This window comes from Dasypus novemcinctus, chromosome 9, assembly GCF_030445035.2.
Source record: "Dasypus novemcinctus isolate mDasNov1 chromosome 9, mDasNov1.1.hap2, whole genome shotgun sequence".
Taxonomy (NCBI): domain Eukaryota; kingdom Metazoa; phylum Chordata; class Mammalia; order Cingulata; family Dasypodidae; genus Dasypus; species Dasypus novemcinctus.
The window spans coordinates 41,413,284-41,439,414 of NC_080681.1; the positions used below are offsets into that span (position 1 = coordinate 41,413,284).

The following is a 26,131-nucleotide window of genomic DNA, read 5'->3' on the forward strand; positions in this document are numbered from 1 at the left end:
TAACTTTAATTATCAAGGGACTTCCAGGCCTACCTGGACCAAAAGGCATGCAAGGATACCATGGAGCAAATGGCATTTCAGGAACCCCTGGAAAAGTTGGGCTACCAGGAAAACAAGGACTTCCTGTGAGTAGTTTGAAAATTTTTTGTTGTTTATTTCTCATGTGCAAGTGTCTCTTTGCTAAAATATGGTTATATTAGCTGTTTTTCTTAGTTTGGTCATTGGCTTGAATTAAACCTGTTGTTTATTTAATAATTATTTTGTAATTGTGTTTATGATTATGTCAAATTGATTTAAAAGAAAAGTCAGTGGGTACATTCTCATGAATATTTTATACCTAATAACCCATACAGTGTTAATAATTTATGCCATTTTTATACATATAAAATCTTGTAAATAAGTACTGTGAAGAATCATAATTTTAGGGACTACACAACTTGGCTTTATTTTGAGTTCATCATGTCTGAAGCCACCTTAGGAACATGTGTATCTTAGCAGTAACTCAAGGTAGATTTTGCCACGATTAATTTCCCTTTACTTTTACAGCCTTGATACTTCACAAGAATTGTGTGACTACTTTCTCTGTGTTCATATAGTGATGATGCAATGTTATAGATTCTCTTATTTTTAAGGCAAAATTTTATCTTATTTGATGAGAAATTTTAAAATATTATTTTTGTTTTCAGTTAGCCATTTTCCTGCTTTACTTCCCAAATGTCATCCTGATCCAAATATTTTTGGTTACCCAGGTTGTGTTTTAACTCAAAATATTTGAAGACTATTTTACTTCAAGAACCCAGTAAAATTTACCCTCTTATATTTTTGCCATTTGGATGTAGTTACCTATGATTGTTTTTGTTTCCTTAAATAATAACTCAATCCTAATTGTTTATTATATCTAGCATGGTTTATTAAATCTTGCTATACTTAGGAAAGTGGACTTGGCCCGCTTCCACCTACCATATGGGAGGTCCACAGTTCAAACCCTGGGCCTCCTTGACCAGTGTGGAGCTGGCCCATGCACAGTGCTGATGCGAGCAAGGAGTGCCCTGCCACGCGGGGGTGTCCCCCACATAGGGGAGCCCCACACGCAAGAAGTGTGTCCCATAAGGAGAGCTGCCCAGTGCAAAAGAAAGTGCAGCCTGCCCAAGAATGGCGCCACACATACGGAGAGCTGACACAAGATGATGCAACAACAACACAAAAAAGAAAAGCAGATTCCCAGTGCTGCTGCTAAGGACAGAGGCAGGGAAACGGACTTGGCCCAGTGGCCAGGGCGTCCATCTACCACATGGGAGGTCCGCGGTTCAAACCCCGGGCCTCCTTGACCCGTGTGGAGCTGGCCCATACGCAGTGCTGATGCGCGCAAGGAGTGCCATGCCGCATAGGGGAGCCCCACGCGCAAGGAGTGCACCCGTAAGGAGAGCCGCCCAGCGCGAAAGAAAGTGCAGCCTGCCCAGGAATGGCGCCGCCCACACTTCCCGTGCTGCTGATGACAACAGAAGCGGACAAAGAAACAAGATGCAGCAAATAGACACAGAGAACAGACAACCGGGGGAGGGGGGGAATTAAATAGATAAATCTTTAAAAAAAAAAAAAAAAAAGGACAGAAGCCATCACAGAAGAACACACAGTGAATGGACACAGAGAGCAGACAGCTGGGGGTGGGAGAGGGCGGAAAGGGGAGAGAAATAAATTTAAAAAGAATGAATAAATCTAGCTATACTTAAACCCAAATGGATATTCTTCTTTCACTATGGCAGGTTATCTCATTTGTAAAAAATAGAACTATGGCTAACCTATTTAATTATCCAGAAATAAATGTCTACTGCAAGCATGAATGTTTCTAAGGAGTCTTAACATAGTTTCTATTTGTTTTGGAGGCAATATATCAGAGCATCAGAACATCAGGATAAGATCTAGAAAACTTTGACAGCCAGGTTGGTGTTCTTAATTAAAACAGATATTTTAGGGACTTTATCACTACCATTCAGTATGGTTAAAAAAGAGTACTTTCATTTTAGATTTCAGTCTTAAAGGGAACTCATGATGTTCATTTTCATGCTGCTTTTCAGGCTCACCATATGATAGTCTTAAAATGAAATTGTGAATTTTAAAAATACACAAATAAAACTCTCGTAGTTGGTAAAAGAGTCTATGTTTTTGTGGATAAGGTTGTACTGGGAAATTTTTTATTGGAGCTGGTCCACATTTCACAATATTTGTACTTTCTTGTTGCTGAATATAAGTTTAAGCATGGAGGTAATATGGATGTGGATGTGCCCAATAATTTATAAGGTTAAAAAGTGAATTATAGGGAAGCAGATGTGGCTCAAGCAATTGGGCTACCATATAGGAGGTCCAGGGTTCAATTCCTGGGGCCTCCTGGTGAAGGCAAGCTGGCGTGCATGGTGAGCTGGCATACATGGAGTGCTGGCCCACGCGGAGAGCTGGCACAGCAAGATGATGCAACAAAAAGAAACATAGAGGAGAGGCAATAAGAGATGCAGCAAACATGGGAGCCGAGGTGGTGCAAGAGATTCAGCGCCTCTCTCCCACTCTGGGATGTCCCAGGATTGGTTCCCAGTGCCGCCTAAAGAGAAGACAAGCAAACACAGAAGAACACACAGTGAGTGGACACAGAAAGCAGACAGAGAGCACAAAACAACTAGTGGGGTGGGGGGGAGGGCAGGGATAAATAGATAAATCGTTTTTTTAAAAGTGGATTGTAAAAAGTAATAAAAGCATATAAATTTATTCAATGACCAAAAATAGGAAAACATTTGTTCTTAGACTAAAATACTGCTAATCCAGATACCCGTTTCAGATATGAACAATAGAAACCAGGATGCTACATATTTGTGTTAAATAAAGTTTTCAGGTATTCAGTATATGAATAGTCATCAGAATATTAGTGACCTATCAAAGTTATCACTTCCTTTTTTTATATGAGAAGTTGTGAGTTAACAAAACATCATGTGTGCCATACAAGATTCCTATGCATTGCCCCACTACCACCACTTTATCAATTACTTTTCACATTAGTCCTTTAATGGTGCATTGTGACAAACTTCTTCTTTCTGACAATATGCCTGAAGTCTCACATAGAAAAGATTAAAAATTCCATGGATTGGAAAAACACTGATTTGAATTACAAAAATATAAAACATTTGCTCTTGCACAAAACAGCTATTCGACAATTATTATCTGCTGTTAGTTTCTAGCAAGAAAATAGACATTTCCTAACAAATCTGCATCCATCTTCAATAGTCAGATAATACATAAGGATAATAGTTTAATGGATAAATGAAAGACAATACTGAGAATACTCAATAAATACAAATAAAGAGAGTGATTCCATTTGATGCCACTCTAAGCCCTTATTCCTAGAATCTGTGTGGGTAAAGGCTAATGAATGAAATCACATTAGTGGTTCTATTACAAGAATAAAGGAGACTTCGGGTCAGATGCCAAAGTCATTTGCATACTTAGGGTTATTCCAAAACCCAGTTAGGGCTCTGGAGTATCAGCTAGGGCTTTTTGGTTGCAAACATCATAAATCTGTTATGGCTAACTGAAGCAAAAAAAACAAATATAGGGTAGAAATAGGCTGCTTATAGAATCAAAAGAAAGGTTAGAGATCCAAAGTCAGAAAATGCTGGGATTAAGGGATATTTAAAAAAGACTCCCCAGGCAGGGAACAGGCTAATTAAGATGTCACTGATGGCACTGCCATCACTGAACACTCAGTACCAGTGCCACTATCACTGTGAATAATTCCTAAACTGTCTTGTATCTACATGCCATTCCCTCAAGATTCAGAGACCTAGCTGGGAGTGTTGACTTAATTGACCTGTGTCACCATCCCAAGTACTGAATGTTATAGCAGGGGAAGAGAAAAGATTTCTACTTTGGCTTCTTTAGTTTTTTTAGGATTTTTTTCATCCCTCTCCTTCCTTTTTTTTAAATCTTAGTTGCAAAGAGTTGTTGGGCTATTCATATTCAAGAATTTATGGCATATTATCATCCTTTAGTTTTTGCAAAGAGCTCCCCTTTGATTCATTTCCTTTTATCCTCACTATCTTTCTCCTTTCCCTAACATAGCCCACTATTTTTATGTGTTTTTTCTTTTTTGTTTTTTTTTTCATTTAAAGCAAAACAAACACACATAACATGATAAGGGGTTCCCATACATCACCAATCACAAATACTTTGCATCATTTTGAAACATATGTAATAAAATTATGAAAGAGCATTGTCAAATTATTACTACTAATTATAGTACATATCTTACATTTTGGTGTATTTTTTCCCAAACTAACCCTATTATTTTTTTTGTTCATAAACCATATATTTTATCTAAAGTGTACAGTCAGTTGCATTTGGTATAATCACTGATTTGTACATTCATCATTTCAATCAATATTAGAACAATTCCATTATTCCAAAATAATAAAAATAAAACAAACCACTATCATACCCATATGTTAGCACTACCATTACATCCTATGATGTACTTTCACCATTTCTATTCATTTCCAAACATTCCAAACAACTTCTTACCAATTCTGTAAGATTAAACCTCAACTTTCCACTTTCTAACCATTCTGTTCTCTGATTACTGACAGTCTAGCATTTACCTCCATGAGCTTGCTCATTATATTTAGTTCATAAGAGTGAAATCATACAATATTTGTCCTTTGTGCCTGGCTTGCTTCATTCAACCTAATGTCTTCCAGGTTCATCCATGTTGTCATATGCTTTATGACTTCATTTCTTACAGCCAAATAAAATTCCATTGTGGGTATATACTACAGATTGTTTATCCATTCATCAGCTGATAGATACCTGGGTTGTTTCCATTTTTTGGCAATTGTACATAATGTCACTATGAACATTGATGTGCAGATGTCTGTTCATGTCACTGCTCTCAGTTCTTCTGGGTATATACCTAATAGAGGTATTATCGGGTCACATGGTAGATCTATATCTAACTTTCTTAGGAACCATCAAATAGACTTTAATCAGGTCATTTGTCTTTTTATTATTGAATTGTGAGATCTCTTAATATATCATGGATATTAGACCCTTATTTGATGTTGTGATTTCCAAATATTTTCTCCCATTGAGTAGTCTGTATTTTTACCCTCTTCACAAAGTCATTTGATTTTGTGTGATCTATTAACTTTTAAAAAAAAGGTAATTAAAAAATAAAATAAAAATTTTTAAGAAGTCATTTGAGGTACAGCAATGTTAATTTTGAGGGGATCCCATTAATCTATTTTTTCTTTAATTGCTTGTGCTTTGGGTGTAAGGTTTAAGATACCCCCACCTACTATAAGATCTTGTAGATGTTTCCCTACATTATCTTCTAGAAGTTTCATAGTCCTGGCTTTTATGTTCAGGTCTTTGATCCATTTGTATGGGGAGTGAGATAGGGGTTTTCTTTCATTCTTTTGGTTATGGATATCCAGTTCTCCCAGCACCATTTTTTGAGAGACTGGTCTGTCCCAGAAAGGTGGGCTTGGGAGGCTTATCAAAAATCATTTGACCCTAGAGGTGAGGGTCTATTTCTGAACTCTAAATTTGATTCATTTGTTCAATGTGTCCATCTTTATGCCATTAACATGCTGTTTTCACCACTTTAGCTTTATAATACCTTTCAAGGTCAGAAAGTATGAGTCCACCAACTTTGCTTTTCTTTTTAAAGATTTTTTTGGCTCTTCAGGAACTCTTTCCCTCCCAAATAAATTTGGTAATTGCCTTTTCTATTTCTGTAAAGTCGGCTGTTGAGATTTTGATTGGTAGTGCATTGAATCTATCAATCAGTTTGGGTAGAATAGACCTCTTCATGATGTAAAGTCTTCCCATCCATGAGCAGTGTTTTATAGTTTTCTGAATACAGATCCTTTACATTCCCGATTATATTAATTCCTAGATATTTGAGTCTTTTTGTTACTATTGTAAATGGAATTTTTTTTTCTTGACTTCCTCCTCAGCTTTCTCATTACTGATGTTTATAAGCGCTACTGATTTTCGTGTGTTGATCTTGTATCCTGCCTCTTTGCTGAACTAATTTATTAGCTCTAATAGCTTTGTTGTAGATATTTTGGAATTTTCTAAATATAGAATTATGTCAGGTGTGAATAGTGAGAGTTTTAGTTCCTTTTTTCCAATCTAGATGCCTTTTATTCTTTTTCTTGCCTATTTGCTCTACCTTTAACTTCTAGGACAATGCTGACTAACAGTGATGACAGTGGGCATTCTTGTCTTGTTCCTCATCTTAAAAGGAAAGCTTTCAACCTCTCCGCCTTGGGATATGATGTTAAGTGTGGTGAAGCAGATGGCTGCTGATCTCTGCTGAGGTTTCAGCCTTCCCCTCTGGGTTCACCTTCTCCTTTGAGCTGCTCTGTGGGCCCAGCTTCTTGGGGAGTCATACTTAAGCAACCTTTTCTCTTACATTGGAGATGCAGAATCAAATATGCTGGCCTTCTTTTTTCTTCTGTGTCTCTGTGTCTCCCTTTATATTAGGCCCAGCTATGGGCCAGAGACTCAAGTTGAGTCACACCCACTGACATAGTCTAATCAAAAACCCTAAAGCACTCTTCTCAAGTAATCTAATGAAAGGCCCCTCAGCTGAATTTACTGTAGCCAAAGAATATTACACCCAGAGGAAAAGATTAGTTTACAAACATAATCTTTCTTTTTTTGGGATTCATAAAATACTCTCAAACTGCCACAGTTGCTATTGTAATGGATTTTTTTTTCTGACTTCTTCCTCAGATTTCTCAGTAGTAGTGTGTAATAATGCTGTTGATTTTTCTGTATTAATCTTGTATCCCACCACTTTTCTGAACTTGTCTATAAGTTTTAATAGTTTTGTTGTGGATTTTTCAGGATTTTCTAAATATAGGATCATATCACCAAAGAATATAAAAAGTTTTACTTCTTTTCCTATTTCAGTGCCTTTTTATTTCTTTTTCTTGTCTAATTGCTCTAGCTAGAATTTCTAACACAATATTGAATAGCACTGGGGAGAATGGGCATCCTTGTCTTTTTCCTAATCTCAGTGGGAAAGTCTTTCACCATTAAATACAATGTTTGCTTTGGATTTTTCAAATATGCCCTTTATCATGTTGAGAAAGTTTCCTTTGATTGCTATCTACTGGAGCGTTTTTATCAAGAAAGGATGTTGTATTTTGTCAAATGCCTTTTCTGCATCAATCAAAATGATCATGTGATTTTTCTTCTTAAATTTATTAATATCATGTATTACACTGATTGATTTTCTTATGTTGAACCACCCTTGCATCACCTATTATAAAGCCCACTTAATCATGTCATGTAATTTCTAATGAGTTTTGGATTTCATTGGCAATTATTTTGCATCCATATTCTTTAAAGAAATTGGTCTATAATTTTCTTGTTCATAATATCTTTATTTGACTGTGCTATTGGGGTGATGTTAGCTTCATAGAATGAGTTTGGGAGCATTACTTCCTGTTCCAATTTTTTGGAAGAGTTTGAGCAAAATTGGTATTTGATCTTGAAATGATAGGTAGAACTCTTCTGTTAAGCTGTCTGGTCCTGGATTTTCTATTTGGGGGAGATTTTTGATGACTTTCAATTTCTTGTTATTGGTTTCTTGAGGTCTTCTATTTTTTTCCTAGGGTCAGTATGGTTTGTTCACATACTTCCAGAAATTTTGTCCATTTCATCAATGTTGTCTAGTTTGTTGGCATATAGTTTTTCATAGTATCCTCTTATAATATCCTGAGGAGTATGGGATATTTTTCTCTTTGACTAAGGAGAACCTTCAAATATTCACTGGAGCAGTCACTGCACAATTCTGTGATGAAAGTGAGAGCCCCTGAGGTACACTTTGGATAGAATATACAAGGCATGGGGCGACATAATGCAATGAACCATGTGGTGGAAGATGGATTGTGGTTAACAGTACAAATTTGACAGTGTTCTCTCATGAACTATAACAAATATACAATTCTAATACATAGTGTTAATAATATGGAAGTGTATGGAAAAAATATACCAAAATGTAAGCTATGGACCATAGTTAGTAGTAATATTTTGATGACTTTCTATCATTATCCATAACAAATGTTCCACAACAATGCAAGGTATTGGTGGAAGGGTGATGTATGAGAATTCTGCATGTTATAAATAATTGTTTCATAGGCTCACAACTTCTAATTTAAAATATATTTATACACATTAAAAATGGGGGGGAAATAAATTGACTACAAATGTGAGGGTTTATTTCTGAACTCTTCATTTGACTTCATTGGTCTAAATGTCTGTCCTTATGGCAGGACCATGCTGTTTTGATTATTGTAGCCTTGTAATCGGTTTTGAGATCAGGATGTGTGAGTCCTCCTTTCCTTGCTCTTCTTTTTCAAGGTGGTAATGGCTATTTGGGGCACTTCACCCTTCCATATAAAATTGATGATTAGCTTTTCCATTTCTGAAAAGAAGGCTGTTGGAATTTTTATTGGTATTAAGTTGAATCTATACATCGATCTAGGTAGAACTGACATCTTAATAATATTTCATCTATTAATTCATGAACACAATGTCCTTCCATTTGTTTTGGTCTTCTTTGAATACTTTTAGCAATGTTTTTTAGTTTTTCACGGACAAGTTCTATACATCCTTGATCAAATTTATTACTACATATTTTATTCTTTTAGTTGCTGTTGGAAATAAAATTTTTTTTCTTGATTTCCTCTTCACATTGTACATTACTAATGTATCAGAACACTACTTATTTTTGCACATTGATTCTGTGTTCTTCCACTGTGCTGAATTTATTTATTAGCACTAGCAGCTTTATAGTGGATTCTTCAGGATTTTCTGTATATAAGATCATGCCATGTGCAAATAGGGAAAATTTTAATTCATCCTTCCCAATTCAGATTTCTTTTGTTTCCTTTTCATGCCTAATTGCTCTGGATAGAACGTCCAGTGCTATATCAAGTAACAGTTGTGATAGTGGGTATCTTTGTATTGTTACTGATCTTAGAGGGAAAGCTTTCAGTCTTTCATTATTGAGTAGGATGTTAGTGGTGGATTTTTCTATATGCCCCTTATCATATTGAGGAAGTTTCCTCCTATTCCTAGTTTTTTCAAGTGTTTTTTTAATTAAGAAGGAGTGATGGATTTTGTCAAATTCTTTCTCTACATCAATTAAGATAATCATGTGTTTTTTTCTTGTTCTGTCAATATAATATATTACATTAATATGCATTTTATTTTATTGAACCAGCCTTACATACCTGGGATAAATCCCGCCTGGTGATGGTATATAATTGTTTTAATGTGCTAATATTCTATTGAGGTTGTTTGCACCTATGTTCATAAGGGATATCAGTCTGTAATTTTCTATACTTGTGGTATCTTCATCTGACTTTGGTACTGTGGCAAAATTTGAATAATATTCAAGTTTTTTGGAAGAAACAGAACAAGAGAACCAAGATGTTGCAGTCCATGCAGGTCAGATTCTCAGGGCAAATACAAGAAAGAGAAGGGCAGTCAATAGCTCTGAGGAGCAAATGAAGAAAAATAGGCATTTATAGTAAGTAAACACTGGGAAAAATGTCCAGAACCAATCTGTGAGGAATCCTGACACTTAGAAGTCAGGTTAAGGATGAAGAACAGACTAAAAAGCAGACCAAAAAGGAATAGTTTCATGGAAATTTAGGAAAGAGTATTTCAAAATGAAGGAAGCCATCAACTATATATAATAGTCCTGTGACTTCTGAGACTTTGTTAGACATTTGTCTTTTTTTAGTATTTTTACTTTTTTTTTAAGCAGCTCAACATATTACCTCCATTTTTTCTCATTTATTTTTGTTTACTAGCTTTTGTGCTTGCCTCCATTTTGATGTTTAGAAATTACTCTCTATATGATTCTTGATGGGAGGCTATTTTGCACTATAGCAGTCAAAGATTTCAGGCTCTTACCTACAGTCCCTCCTTAAAACAAAGATGTAGGCCCATGACCTAGGCATGACTAATCAGATATACTCACCTGGGTCTTCAAATTTGGGGTTGATGACACAAAGAAACATAAACAGTAGAGATTCTGTTCCAGCAACAATGGCAGTAGCATTTAGCACCCAGTTTCTGGAGTGACAATAATGTCATCAAAGTGTCCCATTGTCCAACAGCAAGGGTAGTACAAGCTACAGAATCCAAATTCTAGTTGCCAAACCTCCCTTTAATTCTACTGGTTTTCCAAACCTGGTTCTCCAGGTTTGTGATTATTTGAGCTACCAAATATCTTTTCGATAAGTTTTCTACTTTAAATCATCTAGAGTTAGTTTCCACTGTTTGCAAATAAGGACCCTGACTAATACAGAAATCTAAAGAGATGAAGTTACAGTCATTGTATTTTAGCACATAAAAGTCATTGGTAACATTAACAAGAACCATTTAAATTGATTAGTAGGAAGAGAAACAGGATTGGAGTGCTTGAGGAGAGTGGATGGTGATAAAATACAGAGATCCATACAATTCGATTCATAAATTTGGCAATGAAGGCCAGAACTAGAGAGGAAACTGAGATCAGGTAGAAAGTTATTTAAATATGGTCCAGAGAAACTGGACCATATTAAATGCTCATCAGAAATGACCTAACAGAGATGGAGAAGTTGAAGACACAGGGAAAGGAGAATGTGAGTGTTGATTTGGTCAAACAACAAAACATATTCTGGCTTCACTGCCTAAGTTATTGTATTTCCAGTTGGGAGACAATTTTTAAATATTCTAAGGAGCATGCCCTTTATATATGACTAATATGCAAAGCTCATTGAATTTTGTGAAGAAAGAAACTTAATGAATTATAATAATGTATTGTGCTATAGTTTGTCTTCCAGGACCACAAAGTTGAACAGTATTCAGTATTGTCATTAGTAAGCAATTGGATATCCAATTATAAACCATCAGCTGCTACTTTTTTAGCATTTTTGAAGAATAAGTTAGAAGGATTTTATACCCATGCTTAGGATATCAAGCAGTTATAAGTGTTGAAATTTTTCATATCTATCAAAATGAAACAATTTTCCCTTGAGGATTGCTTTGTAACCCCAGGGTCTGCATATGTTGCTGGTATTTATGAATATGGAAATATTTTCTAAAAATCTCTCTGCTCTTGATATATTTGATATGAAGCTAGAATGATTATGCCTTTTAGGGAATTAGTTTGTTGTTCAACTGAAATTAGGCAGAAAAAACTCAACCAGTCATTAGGAACTGTGAATTCTAAAAGAATTATTTCTGAAACTGCTTTGATAATAGGAAATCTACTTTAGAACAAGTAATACAGTTTCTAAACACTAACAGGTTCCCTGGAATATTTTCAACCAGGGAAAAGGACATCTTTCCATTGGTCTTTTTTTTAAATCATAGCACCATGGTGTTTCTTGGCTTACCTTTAAAGACTGTTGGATTTTTCCATGAGGATAATATTTATTCTGTGATTTCTAGCATTATGCAATTGCCTGATTTTCCTGAACAATGTCCTCTCTTGTTTTGATGTGGCCAAGGAGTTAAAGAATTCCTGGCATATTCATTCTGTAATTTCAGTGTTTTTTTCAAGGTCATGTGACTGTAGCTGAAGGACAGTATTGAGGAGGCCCACAATTGCCAGGTGTGAATTTCCTTCTGTACAAATGAATGCTTTAAGGCCAGTCAGCTTAGCACATCTGTAGTAAATGAGTCTACCATTCTGTTTTCATTGAGTTGGACTTCTGTACAAGCATATTACCTCCATCATTTATGAAAAAAGGAAAACATGTTTTCCCTTCAGAGATCATAAATCCATTTGTCATCAAAACGAAGGCTTACCAGTCTTATTTTTATTCCTGCAACCTATAAAACTGGTTGTTGGAAGGAAGGGAAAGAAACAAAATGACTTAGACAAATCAAGGCTTTTTAATCTTGACTTTGCTGTTTGTCTGGTGAACACAAACTTAAGGGTTGTCTGAAATGAGATGCTTATCCCAAAAGAACATTGAAAATTTTGAGTTTTCCATTTGTGAATTGTATCCAGTGTAAGAAGGAAAAACTCACTTCATCAGACCATTTATAATCCAAGCAGAAAGGCCACCATGGAAACCTCTATTAGGAATAAGAAGAGCCCTGCCACCCATCTGGGCTGTATGTTTGCTAGTCTGTGAGCTAGTCATATACTAAAGAAACTTCTATTTCTAAAAAAATACATTATCCTGCTTAACAGTATTTTGGAGAAAGAAACATACTTGCATCAACCAGATCTACATTCAGTAAATCCTGCCACTCTTGATTTTTAAGAGGCTTATTGTCCACTTATTATTTATCCTGATTGCTACCTTCTCCCTCTTCCCTCTCCTGCTATTTGTTTTGGCCCATTTTCTGCTGATTAGGAACTCTTTCAGAGGAGACAAAATTCAGTGTATTTGACTACATATTACCAACTAAAGGAAATATTTGCTAAAGAATTTAACTTTCCTGCTTGAAACTTTCATGACTCTCAGTCAGTTCAAACTCTTAATGGAAGTGTTCCTTCATGATCTATCCTCTGTGTACATTTACCATCTAGCATTTTGCCTTTCTCCTGGTAGTGCATTTGAATCACATTGAATGTGTATTTGAATCATAGTAATAGCTAACTATGTGCTTACTATATGCCAGCCACTGTTCTAAGTGCTGAATATGTATTGTCATTTTATCCTCACAAAAATCCAGTGAAGTAGATAGAGCTATTATTCCCAGTTTACAGAAGAAGCTGAGACTCTGAGGGACTAAGTAACTTGCCCAAAGTCACACAGACAATAAGTAATAGAGCCAAAATTAAAAACTAGGCAATCTGGTTCCATAGCCCATGTTCCTAACCACTATGTTCCACAACTTCAGATATGTTTAGTTAACATCTCCGCAAATTTTCCTCACTTTCATGCCTTTACACTTGTACTTTATTACCTCTGCTTGGAAAACTCTTCTGTCTTTCTGATTTTATGATGAACAACTTCTTGATCTTTCAGGACTTAGTTGAAGTGTCACTTCCTTCATGCATTCTTCCTTGGACTCCCCAGACAGGGTTAAGCATGTGCCTTCTTGGAACATGCATTGCCTCCATCAGAACATGGGTCATATGGGTGTAATTACATCTCTTCATATCTTTCTCCCCCAAAATACTGAAACTCTATAGAATAGGGACTGTGTTTTATTCACTTTTGTATCCCTAGCACCTAGCACACTACCAGGCCCATAGAAGAAGATCGATAAATATCTGAGGAATATATTTCTTTTCATAGTAACTATAAGACTTTGGAGACTTGGGTTTAAAATAAGATGTGTTAGCTACTTAAAGTCTTACTCATTATCTAAAAAGTGAATGCAATAATACCTAACTCATATAATTTTTACAAACAATCAAATGAGAATTAAAGACCATAGCACAGTACATGCATTTATTGAGTGATTATTATCATTCCATAATAAGAAGTATTCATGGTATGCTAACATTCATTCAACAAATTGTTTAGTGCTCACATTGTCCAGTACTTAGGGAATTTATAGCAGTGAACAAAGATAGGCAAGGAACTGTCCTCATGGAACATATATTCTATTAAGTTGAGTCATAAGAAATTGCTGGCATTTGACCATTTTTACCAAAAATAACCACAATTCATAAGGATCAATATAATAACTGGGTATTAGACAAGAAAGACAAGGAAAGAAGTAAGGAAAGGAGAGAATGGGAAGGAAGGAAGGGAGGGAAGGAGGAAGGAAGGAATAAAAGAAGGTCATTCCAAATTATGATAAGTGCTATGAAAGAAACAAATAGGGTTGACTGGAGAGGACTCACTGAGGAGGTTATACTTGAGCTGAGATTGAAAGTAAGACTGAGTCAGATATACAAAGAACTGAAGAAGAGCATGCACATAGAAGAAACCAAAATGAAGAAACCTGCAGTCAGGAAAAGAGTTTGGCATGCCCACATGGTTATTGGAAGATCCAGTAAAGTAGAGTGGCTATAACTATGTAAAGTACTTATTTTTTAAATAAAAGGATGGGCACTTATTTCTTCACAGTGGTGTGAACCTAGACAAGCATAAGAGCCAAAGTATAGATAAAATATCTTCTTTCAGTCCCTATTAATTTTATGAATGTTTATTGAGACCTAAGTAGAGGAGATTTCATATTCCAATATTATAGTGGCATTTGTACAATTTTGGAAAACTGATAAACCAGCAATTGTTTTAATAGGAAATGTGGGAATAGTTTCTGGGAGGTAATACAGTGTTGAAATACCTATATTCTTTAAGGCTGAGCAAGAGTTTAGTTTTGTGTACTCTTGGGAAAGTACCTAAGTCAAGCAGACCTTTTCTTCACTACCCTAAGACTCAACTGAGCTATCAGTCTCATGAGCTTTAATATTTTTAGGAACTCAAAACGAAACTCCTAACTTTTTATGTAGCTCATTAATAAATCTAATTTCAAGGAGTTGGCCACGTTACTTATGATTGGTACTGTAGGAAAATGTTATGAATGTTACATCATTTATGTATAATACAGTCTTACATATAATCACCTAATAATTACTAGCATACATATTTTTAAACACCTAATTCTTTCCAAGGAGTAGTATATTTAGTTAACCAAAAAATATATATAAATTCCTCATTAAACAGAAGTGTTTTTGGTTGCTTGGAGTAAAGGAAGCAAAGTATTACTTTACAACTCATTGGTTTGCTGACTTAACAAAAAATACAGTATTATGTTGCCTAATAATGCAAAAGCAATTTCAGGGCTCATATTTATTTTATTTGTACTATAGAAGGTAAATTAATTTCTATTACTAATTTCTCATACATTTAATAACTACATAACATAGTGTTATGTAGATATAGGGTACATAGCAGTGAGGAAAGCAAAAACTGTTTCCCTAGAAAATTTTCAAGATAGTACTTTAAAGAAAAAGATCAACTGCTTTGAAGTTTAGTGTCTTTTTAAATTTAGGTTCTATTGTTGAGAAATCAATGAAATTAACATTACAAATATTTATAACTTCATTCAAGGTAATTATTTTATTAAAGAAGTTATAGGTTAACAACAAAAAAAAAATCCTGCAGAAAATACAATTCCCCCATACACCCCCTCACACACAGTTTTCCCTCCTTTTAACACTTTGCATAGTGTAGTACATTTGTTACAATTGATAAAATATTGTTAATAATTACACTCTTAACTGTAGCCCATAGTTTACTAATAGGATCCACTGTTTGTGTTCTACAGTCCTATGGGTTTTTTTCATTTTTAATCTAGTAACATATATGCAACTTAAAACTTCCTCTTTGAACCACAAATCACTACCATCCATTACCAAAACCTTTCCATCACCACAAACAAATTCTGTACCAATTAAGCAATAAATCCCCATGTCTTACCATCACCCCAGCCCCTGGTAACTCGATTCTAGTTTGTGATTCTGTGAATTTGCTCATTCTAATTATTTCACATCGGTAAGATCATACAATATTTGTCTTTTTGTGTCTGACTTACTTCACTCAATGAGATGTCTTCAGGGTTCATCCATGTTATTGCTTGTATCTGAACTACATTCCTTTTCACAGCTGAATATTTCATTGCATGCATATATCCCATTTTGTCCATCTTTTTTTTTTCTTTAAGACTGATTTATTTATTTCTCTCCCCTTCTCCACCCCCTCCCCCACCCCAGTTGTCCTCTGTCTATTTTGCTGCATGTTCCTTGTCCGCTTCTGTTGTTGTCAGCGGCACGGGAATCTGTGTTTCTTTTTTTGTTGCGTCATCTTGTTGTGTTAGCTCTCCGTGTGTGCGGCACCATTCCTGGGCAGGCTGAACTTTTCTTTTGCACTGGGCAACACTCCTTACCAGGCGCGCGTGGGGCTCCCCTGCGCGGGGACACCCCTGGGTGGCACGGCACTCCTTGCGCGCATCAGCACTGCACGTGGGCCAGCTCCACACGGGTCAAGGAGACCCGGGGTTTGAACCACAGACCTCCCATGTGGTAGACGGACGCCCTAACCATTGGGCCATTTTGTCCATCTTTTAATGGACACTTGAGTTCCTTCCATCTTTTCGAAATTGTGACTAATGCAGCTATGAACATTGGTGTGCGAATATCTGTTCAAATCCCTGCTTTCACTTCTTTTGGATATATCCTTAGTAATGGGGTCATATGGTAATTCTATACTTAACTTTCCACTCAAGATAATTTTAAAGAGAGTATTACTTGTTAATTCTCTTTAAAATATGCATCTATTGTGGTCCAGATTTAACACTTTTTATTTCTTTCTTACTTATCCCCTAATATATTTATTTTAATCTCCTAATGAGAATAAGACAGCTAAACCAAGGGGAGGGAAATAACAAGCAGAGTGACAAGTCTCTTTGATATGTTTCATTTCTACACACACAGCAATCATCTTAGTTCCAAAATCTGTCTCTTGTGTCTGGCATCTAAATGTATACCATGTTTTCTTTCATAGAGCTTTCCATTCAGTTCAGAATGAGGGCAGAATATACCTAAACTAATCCTTCCTTTTCCCATAGAGAAGTTAAAGGGAAAAGCAACTCTCTTTTTTTCCTTAACTAATATCAGAGTAAATAAAATAATGTAACTATAATGTCTAGTACGTTTCTGACATATAGAAGGCATTCAATAAAAAGTAACTCATTGTAATTACTGATCCAAGTACTTGTTTTCTAAGAGTCCAAAGGCTTTTACAGTTTTTAGTTTCAGGACCATCAAAATTAACAACATTTTCTTGCCATGGTCAAAAGGATTTTCAGCAAGGAGACTGACTCCTTTCTAAGAATAATGGAGGTCTCTGGCCTTGAGAAATCATGCATTCTTATCACTGACCATAATATTAACATTTTTAAGACTCAGGTAAATCGTTCATTGGTTCCATATCTTTGAACAAATTAATAATAATTGAGGTCTTATTTGCTTTTTAAAATTTCCTCAGAACAACCTACCCTTTGTTGATTGGTTTTCAACAAATTGTTTAGAAAACACTTGAAGAAATGCCTAGGGATTCGCATCTGTTTCTCTTGAAAGCAAAATTAATCATCCATCTGTGTATTCATAATCAGAAATGTTTGTTCTCTATTTGTATGAAACATTGTTTGGAACTTTGTACAGAACACTCTGCTACTATTCTCAAATTTCTCTCTGTTAAAGAAACTAACTTGAACAGTAAATGACTTGGAGCATATTCACTGTAGTGGATTAAATGTCTGATAGTATTTCAAGTAAAATGAAGTTTCTGGTACATAGTTAACCCTAAGGACTAGTCTTACTGTCCTTATTTATTCTCAGCCAGAAGTTAGAAGTGTTCAATAATATTCGAATGTCGCTTGTCCAAGTCTCACCCAAAGATACTTTTTTTTTTCTATCAGAGAATAAAGGTCTTAAAAACTGTAGAATTACAAATGAAGTGATACTATTTTAGAATTATGGTATCTTGAGGTATCTTAAAATCATCTTGGACAATCTGCTACAAAGATGCATGCCATCTCTCTACAACATCCATTACTTCTATATTACATCCAGGGATAGGGGATTCTCTACCTTGCAAGATAGCCCACTACAGTTTTGGCAGAAATTCTTATATTAATCTACATTCTGCAACTTAACTTTTCACCTAGTTTAACTCTGATGTTACTTTGTTGTTGTAAATAAGGCTTTTTTTTCCCCTTGCTCACATGACTTCCTTACGTCTTTCCTATTGGAAATGTTAAAGTTTGCTTTTCCTGTGGACTATAGTTTCTTTAGGTTCTTTCACCTTTCCTTATTGGAGGAGGGAAGCTATTCATCAAAATTTTGTTTGTAAAATTTCCCTTTTCTGTAGTTATATTGACATTAGAGGCCTGGCCATTGGTATAACACCTGTGTCTTCTCCAAATGTTTTTGAAATTTGATACCCAAAATCTCAAATGACTATGATTGGCTTTCCTTTCCTTTGCATTGATGAGCTCTAAAATGGCACCCATCTCATGAACCCAGGATTCTCATCAGTCACATGGAAAGTATGCCGTCAAACAAACTATCCCAGGGGTATGAAACAAAAAGGTTCACAGACTAAATTAAATCAATATAAAACACAGTAAGAAGCAAGGTGAAAGAGACATAGGTTAATACACTCAGAATGAAGTGCAAGTAGAGTGGATAGAGAATCATACCACCTGAGTTCTGTTATAAAATGTGGATCTCTCTCCCTCCTTCCCAGCCTCTCTCCCTCCATCTCCGTCTCCATCTCCATCTCCATCTCCAATTTCTTTCTGTTACGTCTTCCCCAGGAATGGTGCAGTTTATTAGAACTGAGTTAAGGTGTAAGCAAAGGGCCCTAAAAGCAGAAGGTGCCCAGAAAGAATGATACATATTTATTAGAGAGGCACAGGGACAGATACAGCTGGCCACAGCTGCATCATGACAATTATTCTGATGATTTATTATGGATTTTATCTGGCAGAGAACATATGGAGCCAGAATGAGTGTTACCAGAGGGTGGCCTATTTAAGACCAAAGGAATATTAAAAGCCTCATATGCCTCATGTATTTTAGTATATCATGAATAGTTATTGCCTCATGAATATTTACTGTGTACATGGTCCTTCAGTCCTTTTCTATTTATGTTTACCCATAAAAAGAAATATTTATATGATCAACTTCTTTATTTTTTATAGGTTATTAGGTTACTTACCTATGCATAAAACATCCATTTTATTTATCCCATTTGTTTTCTTCTTTAGCAAGATTGAATATTCTCAAAAATACAGTGAATACATATTATATCATCTCATTCTCTTTTGCCAGTCTTTTCTACCTTATTGGTCAAAATTGAGAGTCAATTAGTAATTCTCCAGTTTCCTCTATTAGAAATGTAATTCAATAATTTATCACATTGTCTGCTTTGAATATTTCACACATTTCTAAAAAGGCAGAGTTTGTACATTCCCTATCACTAAAATGTCTTACCTCTGCACAAATTTTATAATCAGTGGCTCTGCCATTTCATAACTTTTTGTGTAAAGATACATTACTTCACTTTCATGGGCCTATTTTTTTTAAATAAAATTTTATTGAAGTATATCATTCATATATGAACATACATAAACAAAAAGTATATAGTAAAAGGAATGAACCAACAAAACAAACATGCATATCATTGTACAGTGCTCCCATACCTCATCCCCCCCACCAATACCTTGCATAGTTATGAAACGTGTACAAACTTACTAACTATAATAGCCCATATTTTACATTTGGTGTATTTTCCCCCACTCCACCCAATTATTAACAACCTGTATTAATACTATACATTTGTTATAGTTCATGAGAAGAATGGTCTCATATTGGTACTGTTAACCACAGTTCATAGGCCTATTTTTATCAACTGTAAATTAGAATAATATTGGTTAATCTAAACCAGTAGCTTTCAAGCTGTGTTTTAGCTGTAGAACCTCAGACTATAAGCTCACTTCAGGGCTTAGATTTGTTCACCACTGAGTCCCTAATACCTAGAAAAGTACTTAATTCACAGTAAGAGACAGAATTTAGATTTAATCTTTAAAGCAAAAGTGCAGATAAAGAGAGGAGAGAGAGATGTTTTTCAAATGGAGAGCACATTTTGAGTGAAAGTACAGAGATAAGAAAGTACAGTCCATCTTTTGAGGAGTTCAAAATGGCCATATTCGGTTCATGAAGGGCTATAATCACAGCTAGCTTTAGTAATGACAGTTTAGGTCAGATCTTCAATGCTGAAATTAAGATATTTATCTTAATCCTTTAGGTAGTGGTGGTTCTTGGGAGGATTTTACTCACCAGTATTTATTATGAAATATAATTCTTATGGCAATAAAGTTGGATTAGAAGGCGCATCCAGAATCCAAGCCACTAATACAGAGAATTGGTGCGAAATACAGTGGTTGAGATAGATTGGACCAAAAAAAAGGCTTAATAGTCAAGGTAAGGAATGTGAACTTATATCCTTTAGGTAGTCCCCTATAAGCATCCAGCAGTACATGGCACCTAGTGGATATAAAATAAATTCTTCTTCATCATTTTAATTTGGGGTCATGAAGAAAATCTACTCTAGAAAAGGTCATTTTTAAAGAATATTGAATTTTTAAGAGAATAAAAAGATATATATTGACACAATACAGAGGAAATAATGTTATTTGAATAAAAAGAAAAAAATGTCTTGGTGTTGAAGTCAAAATTGGCTTTGCTGTTTAAATATCATTCTCTCAATCAGGCCTTCCACAGAAATGACTCTAGCCTATCTTGAGCCAAATTGTCTCTCCTACCTCATTTTTGCGTTTAAGGGCAATCACTTTATCCTGTGAGCCAGTTCTGCTCCTATCTGCTCAGTGAGTCCTTTTCTGATTACCACCAGAAGTAACTTATTTCTTTATATCTCTCTTCTCATCTAGCATTTTTTTGATGTTTTTACCTTCATTATAATTATTTATATATTTCATTCTCTTTTCACTTAATTTTAAGCTTCTTGAAATTAAGAACTATATCTTATTTATATACTTATGTTACCCTAAGGCCTTCCCATGGTACCTCCCTTATACATAGGCAATATTCAATAAATATTTATTGAATCCTTGGAAGAACTATTGCACAACCCAATTTAGTATCCCATGAATCAACTCAGAAAGTATCAATCATCTCCTAGAACAAGGATCAACAAACTTTTTCAGTAAAGGGTCAAATATTAAAAATTTTAGGCTTTGCAGGGCAAGAGACAAAATCATGGATATTTCATAGGGGCTTATGTAACAAGAGAGGAAGTAAATTTCCACAAAATTTTTATTGATGAAATTCAAAATTTTATGCTGATCAAATACAATTCTTTTTTTTTTCTTGTTTTATTTTTTATTTTTATTTTGTGTGTGTGTGTTTTGTTGTTTTTTTCTTTTTCTTATTCTTTGAATACAAGTCTACTGGTGAGAAGAATGGAATTCTTTGGGAGGATAACATTTAGCTTATTGGTGTTCAAAGTTAATATTCACTATCATCAAAATCTTCTGTTCATCTGTTAATGTTGATTTGTAACGAAATTTTACATGTTTTACATATTTCATGTTTGGAAATTCTTTTCACACTAATAGGTACAGCCAAATACTATAATTCATGAGCATATGATTTTAATTGAGCATATTCATTACTTGGAAGGCATTTATAGCATTCTGTTAGATCCTTCTCTTGATTTTTGCTCTTTAGCATTTTATTACATTGTAGATTAGTCACTTCCAATTGAAGATTAGGTGGAAACTCCTCAATTGCAATTAAGTGGATTTTGAAACAAATTTCTTGCATCAAGGTCCAAAAAACACTGCTGGAACTATTAGAATGCAGAAAATATATCCCCTGCAAATATGTACTTCTTGTTTTAATTTTTGACAGGATGAAAAGTTTATAGAGCTACTTGACCTTAGGGTTTCAGCACAACTTTTCAGTGTACTGAGTTACAACCAAAAACAACTTTCCTTGCTGGGTTAACAAATGAACTACTCAGAAACTAGATGCAGCCTCATTTTCAATTTTTGCAAAGAAATTCTGCTATGATAAGATATTTTTCTCTTTTTAAATTTTCTAATTTATGTAAAGCCCTTGTATTCCTGTGATTAGTACTTGGTTTGGTTATGTCAGCATATATTGTATTCTTTTAGCACAGCAATAATGAAACTGCATAATAAACATAAGGCAATAATTTGATAACAGAGTAATCCATATACCACTATACCTTAAAAGCACAACACTCTCAGTCCACTTTTCTTTTCCTGTTTTGACATGATGGGTATGCACTGGTAATAAAACAAATAAAATAAAATGTCACAGTAAGGGAAGCAGATGTGGCTCAAGCGATTGGACTCCTGTTCACCATATAGGAGGTCCAGAATTTGATCCCCAGGGCCTCCTGGTGAAGGCAGGCTAGCCTGTGCAGTGAGTGGCCCAAGCAGAGAGCTGGCCCCCATGGAGTGCTGGCACAGCAAGATCATACAACAAAAAGAGACACAAAAGAGAGTCAATAAGAGACACAGCAGACCAGGGAACTAAGGTGACACCAGAGATTTAGCACTCTCTCCCATGCCAGAAGGTTCCAGGATCTGTTCCCAGTGCTGCCTAAAGAGAAGGCAAGCAGACACAGAAGAACACATAGCAAATGGACACAGAAAGCAGTGCAAAAACAATGAGGGGGGTGAGAATTGAATAAATCTTTTTTTTTTTAAATGTCACAGTAAGATGATATATGTGCTACTCAAAACACTGTTGAATTATAACTCCATCACTGCAATGTGTAGTGCATCAAGCTGCAGAGCTAAGCAATGAGAGAGCCACATGAGGTCTTTGTTGTTACTATGTCACTGTAGTATAAATAACAGCTGTTTGACAATACATACTGAATTAGCCTGGTTGTGTTCCAATAAAACTTTTTATGGAGACTATTTTTTAGTTCATATGATTTTCATATGCCAGGAAACACTGTTCTCTTGATTTTTTTAACCATTAAAAATGAAAAACTATTCTTAGCTCATGTGCTGTATAAAAATAGGTGACAGTCTAGATTTAACCTATGGGCCATAATTTGTCAGTCCCTATTCTAAGACTTGGTTTTAAGGAAATATTGTTAGCTTAAAAACTTATTCCCAATCATAAACTATAGTAACTTTTCTGAAACACTCATGGTTGAGGAATAGAATATTATTCTCTCTTTTTTTTAATGGATAGCAATTTTTTTTGAACCAACACAGGAGATTGAACCATGAGACATCATATGTGGGAAGCCGGCTCCCAAGCACTTAGCCACATCACTCCGGAGTTGGCTTTTCGTTTGTTTGCTTGTTGTTTGTTTTTAGGAGACACCAGGGACCAAACCTAGGACCTCTCGTGGGAAGCAAGAGCTTAACCACTTGAGTCATGTGCACTCCCAGAATATTCTTCTTAAGTTAATAAAGTTGTCATGGACACCAGACAAATTGCAGTACAAAGAATACAATACAAAATATATGCTTCATACCTAGGCTACTTATGTCAGTAACTACTAGGTAGACCATGTACTGCCTCAGTGTTTTTATTTTAAAAATGCAAGATTATCGCATTAATCATAATCAGAGATTTCAGGTGAGTGTGTGTTTCCACAAAATTATCTATACATCTCACTTGTTTGAGAAAGAGGCCCAGGATAACTCCCAAACCTGGGCAGTGTTTTGACAAGCATCCTTTCAAAAAACCAAACCACCAAACCCTCACCCAGCCTCTTCATGGATCTTCTAGGAGCTGCTCCAGTTTTTACTTCTTATCTTTCTTATTTAGGGCATCAGAGGCAGCCCAGGAAGAACAGGACTGACTGGTTCTCCAGGTCCCACAGGAGCCAAGGGCTTATCAGGCCTGCCAGGAAGCCCAGGGTTTCTGGGCCCAAAGGTACTTTATTGCTTTGTTCTGATGGATGAGCAGCACTGGCCACCCTCACTGGTTCTGAGTTTAATACCTAGATCACAAGATGGTAAGATTAATAACTGTCAGTAAAATTTAGCTAATAGTAAAAACACATTAGGTACAAAGAAAAGTATGTGACCTTGACATATCCATCTTCCGTGATAGCCACAGTTCTTGTAATTTGCCAAAACAGCCCATTAACCCAGGACTGGCAATGCTTTAAAAAATGCTGTCTTTGACTCATCCTGGTTCATTTTTCTCTGTCATCTATCTTCTCATCCAAAACAGAGAAATCTTACTTACTTCCAGATACATACTTTCTCAGATCCAATTTCTATTCCTCTATGTCTCAACGAAATGAACCAATTAATAAATCTGATAACAGTATACATTTTTTCTCAGAATCAGTGAGAGCAATTAAGTCATGCTTTAGCAATCCATGCATGGAGTATTGTCATATGTCAATAGATTTTTCAGCCAGGGCCTCTCAGAAATTTCTCAGTGCATTATTGACCCAGACAATCTAGAGATAGTCCAGTTTTTAAAGCTCTTTATAAAAGTCTAGACATTGGCACCCTCATCATTGCCCTTAATTTGATAGTTCCACTTCTACAAAATGTTCAACTATTCTGACCCATATGGGTCAGCTGAAATGATGAACTAGCTACCTACTGTTTCCAGTTTGAACCTTCTGTTAACATTTATACCATGAATATCCCTTTCCACTACAACCCAAGGCAGCTTAGAAAATGCTAAAGCTAAGGGGGGAAAAATATGTCAGAAAGATCCCGACTTCTTATGTGTGAATTTTCTGCAATGAAAAAGGATCCATATTTATCAAGTCCAAAAGCTACAGCTTTATATTAAAACAGTAAAAGATAATTTATTAATTTTAAAGAACATTTGGCCCAAATCTATTAAGCATTATCTTTTATTAACTTACCTCTAAACTCTATTTATTTTAGAAATGGTATAGAAAATATTCCAACTCTCATTTCAAAAGCAAAAAAATAAATAAATAAATGAAAAAAACCTTGATTTTTAAAAAATAAGATAAAGGCAGGTTAGTATATCATTAAAATGAACTTTTAGGGAATTAAAATGAAATGACAGTTTCTGTCAGAGAAACCTTGGGAAGCAGATAATAGAAATACAGTTGAAAAGATAATCTTGGCAAAAACTAGAGTTCACACTTCAGGAAGCCTGCACTATTTCTGCTAACAGCTGAATTATCTCTGAATGGCAGGGAATAAAACATCAAACTAACGTCAATTTGAATAAAATACAAGTGTATCACGTATAAACACACCCACATACTCCACACCCTCACCATCCTCTCTGTAGCCCCATCCTCCTCCTCCTAATTTTGTAAGTCCCCCTTCCCTCCTGTTATCATCACAGTCACTAGATGTATCTTTCCCCTATGCTATTCTTCTTGTTCATTATAATTAAATATTACTTGCAGAATTTGATTTCTCCAGTGCCTTGTATTGTACTATGTCTAAGGATGAGCCCATCTTTGGGTTTCATTTAAAAGCCAAGAGATTATTTGGTTCTAAAGTTGGCATCACCTTTCTTTTTTCTTTCTATAGGGAGAACAAGGACTACCTGGTCAACCTGGGATGCAAGGTAAAAGAGGACACCAAGGAGCACAGGGTGATCAAGGACCACATGGAAAGACTGGCCTGAAAGGACAGCCTGTACGTGCCAACTCAGAAACTCAACAAATATTTATTCTGCAGAGTAGGCCACAGTTGCACAACAATGATTATCATGTCTATCACATTGCAGGGAGAACATGGTGTTCAAGGTTGGACGGGTTTCCAAGGATTCCCAGGTCCTAAAGTATGTTTGCATATTTTTTGTTAGTCTTCAAGCTATCTAGAAAAAAAGAGATGTTTAAATATCAATATTTAATAACTTGAACTTTCATTTTTTAATCTGCAAAATTTTAATTGTACAGTTATATATTTGAATTTTGAATATGTTAATTTTAAAACTTATGTAACTATACCTTGTTCTAGCAATTTTATTACATGATTTGCTTTTGTTACTTCTCATCACTTTTTTCCAAATATTATGAAAATTTTCAAGCATTCCAAAAATCTGAGAGAATTTAACAGTGAACATCTGTATACCTATTACCTAAATTCTACCATTAACATTTCACTCTACTTACTTTATCATGTACCTATTCATCTATCCATCTTTTTCTCCTTCTCTCTATTCACTTTTGGTACAATTCCAAGTAAATTGTAAACCAGACACTTCCCCCTAAGTACTTCAGTATGCATTAAATTAACTATCACATTCCATTTTTTAAGAGCTGATTCTTGATAGACTGGTACAAAAGTATTTCATTTGTAAAATATTCATATAGAGAAAAAATTTTTGACTTTTTGTTTTTATTGTATTTCTAGGGTCCTGAGGGAGATGCTGGCATTGTTGGACTATCAGGTCCTAATGGTCCTGTTGGACAGCGAGTAAGCGTAAAGGCATTCTACCTACTCAGAAATTGTGGTTCTTTGTTTATTGTAGGATTCGGGTTAAGAACTTGAAAATTACTATACTCCAATTTAATAACTTAAAATAACTTTTAAGATAGAAGCTCACTAGAGCACATTCAGAGTT

General features: G+C 35.3%; 1 protein-coding gene across 1 annotated transcript in view; it reads left to right on the plus strand.

Moving 5' to 3' along the window:
* COL24A1 (collagen type XXIV alpha 1 chain) overlaps window positions 1-26,131 on the plus strand; it is a 365,386-nt gene that overhangs the window by 298,638 nt on the left and 40,617 nt on the right. Inside the window, exons 47-51 of the mRNA XM_058303231.2 lie at window positions 18-125; window positions 23,378-23,485; window positions 25,093-25,200; window positions 25,292-25,345; window positions 25,921-25,983. Of these exons, the coding sequence (XP_058159214.1) occupies window positions 18-125; window positions 23,378-23,485; window positions 25,093-25,200; window positions 25,292-25,345; window positions 25,921-25,983 (441 nt within the window). The remainder of the gene's footprint in view (window positions 1-17; window positions 126-23,377; window positions 23,486-25,092; window positions 25,201-25,291; window positions 25,346-25,920; window positions 25,984-26,131) is intronic.